The sequence below is a fragment of the Mesoplodon bidens genome (assembly GCF_964165515.1).
Source record: "Mesoplodon bidens genome assembly, chromosome: 13".
Lineage (NCBI taxonomy): Eukaryota > Metazoa > Chordata > Mammalia > Artiodactyla > Ziphiidae > Mesoplodon > Mesoplodon bidens.
Window position 1 is genome coordinate 67123250 of NC_138169.1, and position 10114 is coordinate 67133363.

Genomic DNA, 10114 nt, shown 5'->3' on the forward strand with positions numbered 1-10114 from the left:
TTGCACTTGAGGTGATCTAGAAAACCTCAAGCCTTTGTTTTGGCCTACCAGTGCCCACAAGTGCCTGGCAGAAGCAAGCAGAAGTCTTCTCTGGTACAAGATAACACTATCCTATTCCTCAAGTTACTTTTACAAATAAATTTTCAAATACAACCCTAGTTAAGAAATAAAAGATAATGAAGCACATAAAGAGACAAGCCAACACAAGCCGAAGTAGCAGATACAACAAAAAGAAAACTCTGGAACTCTAAATATCAGACAAGTGCTATGAAACAAATGCGCTTATTATGTTTATGGGATAAAAGCCCAGCTTGAAAAATTAAGCCAAGTAACACTAAATTCTACAATTGAAAAATACAATAAATTAAGAACTCAGTAAATGAGGCTTATAACAAATTAGACCAAAGGAAATTAATAAACTGGAAGATAGGCCAGAAGAAACGATCCAGAGACCAAAAAAAGGGGAAAATATAGAAAAACAGATATATACCGTTAATTGATGTACATTTAATTGAGGTCCCAGAGGAAGATGAAAGTGAAGCAGAGGCAATATTTACAGGCCTCATGGCTGAGAACTGACAGATGACATCACTACACAATGCTCAGGAAGCTCAGTGAAATCCACATGGGATAAGTAAAAAGAAATCTACATCCAGTAACATCCTTGTGAGGCTTCAGCAAACAACAACAAAGAGAAGACTGAATTCAGCCAGAGCAAAAAGATTTCCTTCAAAGGAATAATTGTCAGGCCAACTGACTTCTCAAGGGCAACAAGATGCCAAAAGACAGTGGAGTGACCTGTGTGAGTGGCTTCTACAAAATACTTGTGAAGCTAGAGCTCATTACACAGTGAAAAGCCCCTTCAAGGATTAAAACAAAATGAAGGGGCTTCCCTGGTGGCGCAGTGGTTGAGAGTCCGCCTGCCGATGCAGGGAACACGGGTTCGTGCCCCGGTCCGGGAAGATCCCACATGCCGCAGAGCGGCTGGGCCCATGAGCCATGGCCGCTGAGCCTGCGCGTCCAGAGCCTGTGCTCCGCAATGGGGGAGGCCACAACAGTGAGAGGCCCAAGTAAAGCAAAAAAAAAAAACAAACAAAAAAAAACAAAATGAAGATATTTTCAGAAAAGGAAAAAAACAGGATTCACCATCTGCGGACATGTAAGAAAGGAAAGTAAATTCTAAAGAGTATTCCTTAGGCAAAAGACAAGTATTCCCAGCTAGAAGCTCAGAGATGTAGGAAAGAATGAAGAGCAAAGAAAGTTGTGAATATTTGAGTATTCAAATATTCAAATATTAAACATTAGGAACGTTTTATGTGTAGGGCAAAACAATAATGACGTGGGATTTTGAAAGATATAGAGACAAGATTAAAAGGCACAACAATAATACCTTATTGGTTACATAGAGTTAAACTGTTAGGAGAAACTTCCATTGTCTGGCAGGAGGGCAAACTAAAAATTAACATGAAACTTTGATCAGAATGCATGTTATAAATTTTAAGATAACCACTAGAAGACTAGAAGAACTTCCAAACTATGATAAGAGAATATTAGGGGAGGAAATGAAATGATTTTTCTTTTTTAATCCAAAAGGCAAGAAAGAATAGGAAAGGGAATATGGAATAGACAAACGTAAGAAGACAATAGATTTTGCCCCAAACATTTAATTAACTACATTAAACGTAGATGGAATGAATACTCAACTTAAAAAAAATTATCTAGAGGCTGGATTAAAATAATGAAGCTATTAACCACCATAATCCTCTTCCCATCCCTGAGTAACTGAGTTACCATACTTCCCCACTCTGGCCAAAGACTGCTGGGATACTCTTTGAATAGTGTGAAACCCGAATAGGGTTTGCCATATTTGTGCTCATAGCAATCAATTTTTTAAGTTCCTAACTCTTACATATGAGAAACACTCAAAGAAAGGGATTTTAAGGAAAATCCCTTATATGAACAGTTTATTTCATAAAAGAAACTAAATAGACAAACAGAAAAAAGCAGTTTAGGAAAAAACAGATTATGTGGGGAAATGGAATGTTAAAAAAAAAACTATCAATATCCTCATGGAGACAAATATTCCAGACACAAGACAGAATTTTATTTAAAAAAAATTAGAAAACAAAAATGAGCTCTGGAAAATGAGAAGTTCAGTAGAAGGATTATAAGAAAAAGTTGAAGAAGTCATCTGGAAATAGAGCAAAGATCAGAGGATGGAAAATAAAGAAAAGAAAATTAGAGGACTAGTCCAGGAGGTACAATATCAGAAAGTAGAAATTTCAGGGAGAGAGAACAGAAAAGTGGAGGAAAGGAAATTATCAAAGACTTCATGAACATTTCCCCAAATTGCAAGACCCAAATTTCCAGATAGGAAGGGCCCACCTACCAAGTGCCAAATATGGTGGGCGAAAGTAATGCACCTCAAGGCACACATTGTGAAATTACAGAACATTAGGTACAAAGAAAGATCCTATATCCAGAGATGCAGCAAAAAGATAATTGTTGAAAAAGGATCTGGAGCCAAATTGGCACCAGACTTCTCACCAACAATGCCGGAAGCTGTGAGGTATTGAAATAATACCTTACAATTCTGAAGGAAAATTATTTCCAAACTAGAGTTTTAAACCCAGACAAACTATCAAATAAAGTGGAAGGTAGTAAAAACATGTGTGTGCGTGTGTGTGTGTGTGTGTGTGTGTTGGGGTGCTGGCGGGGGCTCTTCAAAAATGCAAGATTTCCAGAAATGTATCTCCTATGCACTGTTTTTCAGAAAACTACTGGAGAATATATCCTACCCAAAAAAGGGAGTAACAAAAATCCTAGGAAGAAGTGAGATTTAGGAAATGGACTCAACTTAGAAGCAAAGGGAATCCCCATGAAGATGAAGAGAGTTTCCAGGATGATAGCTCCATATCTGGAATGGAGAGCAACCAAGCCAGATTGGAGTTTCAGCAGAGATTTATTCTCGAGGATGAAATTAGAGAAATGTGAAATAGCTGAAATTACTAGATGATTTAGACAACTAAATGAATAAGTGTCTCAGCATGAAGTAATTTTACGTACCAAAAAATCAAAGGCAAAAGCAGGACAATAACTTTAGGGAAAACAAAAAGGCAGAAGAGGAAAAGTTAGGATATAATGTTAATACACAGCTCAGCTGTGAAGATCACTTATGAAGTCATAATAATATAAACACTGAACACTGATTCAACCAAAATTATGCTCTAACTATATTGGTAAAAGGGCTGGAAATGTGCAAGAAAGCTAAATACTTATTTCCAACAGGAAGGAGTCGGTGATCTCCAAAACTAAAAATCAATCAGAAGAAATAGAAGCAAGCTGTGAGAGAGAGAAATACTAAAATAGTCAGCTAAAAGAATTAAAAGTAGTTACTTCTGTAGAGCAAGAAATGGAGGATTAGAGATGGACTGGGAATTGATTTTTTTAAGTCAGTATCAACATTTTTAAAAAATATTTATTTATGTATTTTTGGCTGCGTTGTGTCTTAGTTGCGTTGGGTCTTAGTTGCAGCTCACGGGCTCTCCCTTGTGGCGCATGGCTTTCTCTCTAGTTGTGGTGTGTGGGCTCAGTAGTTGCGGTGCATGGGCCTAGTTGCCCCGCAGAATGTGGGATCTTAGTTCCCCAACCAGGGATCAAACCCCCATTCCCTGCATTGGAAGGCAGATTCTTAACCACTGGACCACCAGTGAAGTCCCAGGAATTTATGTTTTTGTAACAACTGTTGATGAATTGTATGCATTTGTAATTTTGATAAATGTGAAAACTAAATTGAGAAAAGCCATTTGATATTTCTAAAATTATTTCTTCTAATAAGTAAGAAATATAACAGTTAAAGATCACTTAATTTTAGTGCTCAGATTTCTGTTTTCTCTTGACCTCTTCATTTTTTGAAGGGGCTGTTTGGGGTAGGGGTGGGTTACCATTAATTTGCTCTAAATCTAGGAACTTATTTGGCTACTTTCATAATTGGAAGTGACCTTACTACGTAAACTATTTAAAATGTATTCCAGGTGTGGCTTTAGCTGTTATTCTCTGTAACACCCGGCATATTAGTGACCATGTTTTCCTAGAAGCTGCAAAGGTAAATGTTTTAAATATTGTTTGGTTATTTTATAAAGGATGAATTATAAAGCTGAATGGATCTTAAAAACAGAGAGAGAATGGGTTAAATCTGCCTTATGAGTGGAAAGGAAGTTACTCATCCGTTGCTTTTTTGATTTACCTTCTACTTCTGCATAAAATTAATTTATCATTTTTCCAGTGTTGGACTGTAAGCTATGAATCTTTTCATAAATACTGTACCTGTATTATACATATCTGAAAGTAACATAATTGTGACAGCATAGGTAAAATGTCTTTAAATTTGATTCTTAAAAAAGTCTTTAAATCCAGTTATTTCTTTAGTATTTAGTGGTAAACAGTTTTAATTTCTGCAGTGGTTTAAGTGTATTCCTGCTAGAAATAAGGAAAACATGTTACCTGTATTATTCTTTGCTCCCCCAACCCTTTCCCCATTTTATTAGCCCTCATTATTCTGTTATTTAAGCAAACAAAAGTGAAATTCTTTTTTTTCTCTTCAGGCTCTGACAAGTCAATTGACGGATAAAGAGCTAGCTCAGGGGAGACTTTACCCGCCACTTGCTAATATTCAGAAAGTTTCTATTAACATTGCTATTAAAGTAAGTAATAATTTATACCTCTTCACATAAACTTTAATGGTGTTTTCTTCATGCAAGTAACACAAGTTCATTAGAGAAAAATCAGAAACATTTAGAGGGTGCAAAGAAGAAATTTTAGGTTGCTCATATTCTTACTACAGAATATAACTCGCATTTGTTGCCTTCTATTGTTTTTCTTCCCAAACACATAATAAAAATGCACACACATGCAGTCACCTGTGCCTGTTTATAAAATTGGTTTCTCACTGCAGTTTTTTCCACTTAATATATTGTAAGCCTTTCCCCAGGTAAATCAATAATAATTCTCATGATCACTAATGCTTCATGGAATTCTCTTTGTTATATCATAGTTTGCTTAACTATTTCTCTATTTTGGAGGACATTTAAGCATCTTTCGTTTTGTTAGAAATAATATTGTAGTGAACATCCTTAGATAAGTCTTTATGTGCATTTGTAATCGTTTTTTCTTAAGATAAATTTCTTATCCTAAGAACAAAAGGATTAACATGCTAAGGCCTCTGATACACATTGCCAAATGATTCTTGAGAAAAAAAAGTATTGTTTTACCTTGCCCCTGTTAGATATGAGTGTATCTGTTTTCCCATACCTCTGCCAATATATATATTTTTAATTTTGCATATAATTTTTATTTAAAACACTTACTTTATTAAATTGAATAATTTTTTTTGTTTTTATTGAACAATAGGACTCCTTCCATATTTGTCTTTTACTTTCTAACATTGTGCTCTTAAAATATTAAGGGTAATGTTCCTTCTGTTTTGTGTGGTGCAGGTATTTTCCCATTTGTCATTTATTTTAACTTGTTTGACATGCCATTTTCACAAGGTTTTTTAATGGAATGATCTATTTTATGGATTGTTTCCTCACCTCCTATGAATGTTAGTGCTTTCTCCCACTCCAAAATCATAAATATCTATCTGCATTTTCTAATAACTTAAAACTTTTAATCCCTCTGAGATTTTAGTGTGTGATGTGAGACAGAGAAACGTTTTTTCCTGAATAGTTAACCAGTTGCCCCAGCACCAACTGATTGGGAATGTTCCTTTTGTTAACATAAAAACCTTGATTTATTTACTAAGAGTCTGTTCCTGACCATATTTGCCTATTATTAGGCACTGTTTTAATTTAATAATGTGTACTATTTGATACTACACATTATACATGCTAAAACCATCATTATGGTTTTTCAGTATTTTCTTGTCTGTTCTGAACTGTTTATTCTTTTGGATGAATTTTTTTATCAGTTTTTTGAATTTAAAGAAAACCCTGCAGGGCTTCCCTGGTGGCGCAATGGTTGAGAGTCCACCTGCCGATGCAAGGGACGCGGGTTCGTGCCCCGGTCCGGGAAGATCCCACATGCCATGGAGCGGCTGGGCCCGTGAGCCATGGCCGCTGAGCCTGCACGTCCGGAGCCTGTGCTCCGCAATGGGAGAGGCCACAACAGTGAGAGGCCCACGTACCGCAAAAAAAAAAAAAAAAAAAAAAAAAACCCAAAGAAAACCCTGCAAACTGTGTATGAAACTGTCATATTTATAAATGAAGTTGATGTAATTGAGTCTTTCTGTATTGACTCTTCCTTATTCAATCTCTCTCTCCACTTATTAAGGTTTTTTCCTTCTTTTTTAAGTTTTTCAATATAATTTGTTGTTTTCTTCATCTAAATGTGGCATGTCTCCTGTTATTTTCCAAGATATTCAGAAATGTTGTTATCCTTTAAAATAACGTTTTTTCTTTCCATGTATATGTCCTCACTGGTCATTTCTAATATATAGGGAAGGTATTAATATTTATGAATTTATTTGATAACAGGTTTCTTTGTTGAACAATCCTAATTCTTTTCGTAGTTTCTCAGTTAAGTCTTTTGGAATTGTTGAGTTGTGAATCATCTGCAAATAAGTTTTTTTTTTTAATGTATAGTTCATTTTTCCCTATCTTACTAAATTAGTTGCTACTTAAAATCAGTTTTAAACAATTGGGTTGATAAGAGCATCCTTGTATTTTAATAAGTAAGTATTTTTAAAATATTTTTGAAGAAGTAAGCTTCTATTTGTACTATTTACTAAGATTTTCTTAAATATCCGGATTAGATGTGGAATTTATCAACCACACTTTCAACTTGTATCCTGATGATCATAAGATTTTACCCCTTTGACTAATAATGTTATTGTTACATTATATTAATACTCATAAACTAAGCAAAGATTGGGAATTGGTAAAGGATGATATGTTTAGGAAATAACCAATTCATTTGATTGTGGAGTCTAAGGTATAGATAGGAAAAAGGCATTAGATAAGATTTGAAGTTATTTTAAGACCAGCTTATACAGATACACAAATGCCAGACTAAGGAACCAGAATACCTTACTATTGTAAAACAACTGAAGAATTTAGAGCCCAGAATTAGGATGAATAGAGTTCAACTTGAGAATTATAGGATATTACAGGTGGGACAGACTTTGGGAGGTATCAGTTGGTTAGATTACTGGTGTGTCCGCATGAAAGGTAGTACATGGGGACATAGAAGGAGATCTGTGCTGGGGCTGGTATAGGAGCAGAGCCCCCAGGATCGTCTCTCTTCCCCCTCCTTCTCTGGTGAGCAGACAGTGCTGTGTACCTGCCGCCCAGCACCCCCCACAGCCACTGGGCAGCCCCATACAGTCACCGGTCACCTGCTTCATGCCTGCTTGATCAAGGAGGACTCCCTCCCATCTCAGGCCTTGCCCACAGTCTTCTCTGTGGGTACAGATGTGTTTCCTACAACAGACTGGACAATACAGTTGGCCGACCCTCTGCACAGTCGAAAATCTACATATAACTTTACTGTTGGCCCTCAGTTTTCTGAGGTTCCGCATCCACAGATTCAACCAACTGGGGATCATGTAGTGTATATTTAGTGAAAGAAATTCACATTTAAGTGGACCTGCACAGTTCAAACCCATGTTGTTCAAGGGAATTCTGTCTCAAAATATAGTGAGGTTGAACTCCTAAGACCAAGGACTATCTTTAATAACCATCATTTTTCTTTAAATTTTTCTTTTAGAATACTGAAATAAACTCTAATAGTAGTCACCATTTGGAATGGGAATTAGAGGAGGAGAAAGACATAATTGTTTGATTTTTTTTTTTACCATGTATCACTGTATTGTTTTAAAGTTAAAATTAAACCATAACTTGAGAACTTAACTAGATGACAGGCACCGTGCTACCCTGTGAGGAAGCTCTTCATACTACCCCATCTTACATCAAAACAGAGTCAGAGGCTTTATCTTCACCACCAGTCATTGTGTGTGGCTTGCCACAAAGATCAGAAATTCATTCAAGCCAGTTTAGGTGGGAAGTAACCTAGCTTAACTGTTTAGGGTCTGGGACCTAGGATCAGAATGCTTTGGGTTTGAAACAACAGTTCTCACTTTAAATATCTTGGGCAAGTTACTTAAACTCCTCAAACTTTGGTGTTCTCATGTATAAAATGAGAATAATAATAGTACTTGTCTCCTAGGGTTCTTGGGAGGATTAAATGAGATACCCACATAAAGCACATAGAACATGCCTGGCACTCAGTGATGGTGGTGGCGAGTTGCCATGTATAGGTTTTAGCCCTAACTTTACTTGAACTTACAGTTCTAGTGTCCAACACCTGATTTATAATAATTTCTATGTCTTTTAATTCAAATTCTAGACGAAAAACATCTGGCTCACTTTGGGTTAGATTTTCACCCTAGTCCAGTCAGCTATGACTAGGAAGTAGAGTCTCCTACACACGGTCTCAGCAGGGCAGTGGGGAGGGACACAGGCGGGGCAGGCTACCAAGTAGGTCTGCTGGACCAACACACGGTAGAGCTTAAAATTATTGAAGTATTAAGGAAATGCTGATAATAATCCGGCGGGGGGGGACTTTAAAGTCACTTTAAAACATATTGAACTTATGGTGAGAGTGCAGATGTTTTTATCTTATCTTTTAATAGTTTGTGAATGTCTTGAAGTGAGTCAAAGTAATGTTATTTTTTATTATGAAAAAAACGCCATTCTTCTAAATTCATTACTTTGTATTTTAATAATAGTTTTTCTCTTAAATGTGTTAATACTCAGAGTCTACACAGTAATCTTTTGTATTTTTCAGGTTACAGAATATCTATATGCTAATAAAATGGCTTTCCGATACCCGGAACCTGAGGACAAGGCCAGATACATTCGAGAAAGAATATGGCGAAGTGAATACGATTCCATGCTGCCGGATGTGTACGATTGGCCAGAGCCTGCGTCACGCCCTCCACCAACAACGGAATAGAAGCACACCACTGATAAACACTTTCTATGCTTCAAGGACTCCTTTCTTCAGACAAAAAGAGAGGACGTTCTCAAATTTATGGTTTTTTCTGTGTTTTATTCTCCCCTACCACTTTGCTTATTTTTTCCCATGAATCTCCACTTCTGTACAGGATGGACCTGTTGACTACATTGTTAATGCCCACCTGCACCCTGAAATCAGATGACCATAATGCTTTCATTCTGATTTGTAGCTCATACCACATCAGAGATATTAAAAATGTACTTGTGAATGTCTTCACTTGTGCTCCTGTTCACTCTTGCCAAAGTATTTGCTATTTACTATTATAGCTAATCATCTTCTCTCACCCAGTTCTTTTAGGGCTACTAAAATAGAAATTTACTTCTGTGGATATGAGTACAGAATTTTGGGAAGAAGCCAAATTTAACCAAATTCTCAGGACAAATTGTCAGTATCTAAAAATGTCCTTTTATTTCTGCTTCATTTTACCTTCATGCTCTGAAATTCCTTTTCAGTAGATAGATCAGGACAAATCTACTCTATTATGTATTTTCTGGGACTAAACTGAGGCTTAACTATAACGTGGGAGAAATGGGAAGTACTGCTGCCTTTAGACAAATAAACTAGTCATTGTTTTCAACAGTGTATAAAAATCTCAGTGCAACTTTTTAAAATAAATATCTTAACTTTAATTGCTTCAATTTTGCTATTTTATTGCCCAACAAGAAATTTAGGTTTGGTTATTATGAAAAACACATATTTTCATTTTCTTCTAGATGATTCTAAAGAAGGGGGTATAGGATACTTGATGCATAAATTATGATTTTTGACAGCGTGTGACCTAACAGATTAGCCATGTTTCACATCTAAATGAGTCATATTTAGACTCATCTATGAGTCTATACCCTTATTCCAGTAGTGATGCTCTTTATTACTTGAGATAATTTTGGAATGTTCATATGATACATTCCTTTAACTATCATTAGTAGTGACAACTCTTTCTCCATTGAAGATAGATTTAATTGTTTGAAACCACCAAAATTAATTTAGAGCTAAGTGGGAATGAATAAAGTAGGTGTTCAGACCAGTAAATGTCATTTTT

At 36.0% G+C, this 10114-nt stretch overlaps 1 protein-coding gene across 4 annotated transcripts in view; it reads left to right on the forward strand.

Annotated features, from left to right (window-relative positions):
• The window catches only part of ME2 (malic enzyme 2), a 57463-nt gene extending 47765 nt beyond the window's left edge, over window positions 1-9698 (forward strand). Inside the window, exons 14-16 of one of the 4 annotated variants that reach the window (XM_081252560.1) lie at window positions 4035-4105; window positions 4605-4703; window positions 8845-9698. In XM_081252560.1, the coding sequence (XP_081108686.1) occupies window positions 4035-4105; window positions 4605-4703; window positions 8845-9012 (338 nt within the window). In that variant the 3' untranslated portion in view covers window positions 9013-9698. The remainder of the gene's footprint in view (window positions 1-4034; window positions 4106-4604; window positions 4704-8844) is intronic. The other 3 variants (XM_081252561.1, XM_081252563.1, XM_081252562.1) reach the window with 3 other exon arrangements.
• Window positions 9699-10114: the final 416 nt, after the last annotated feature.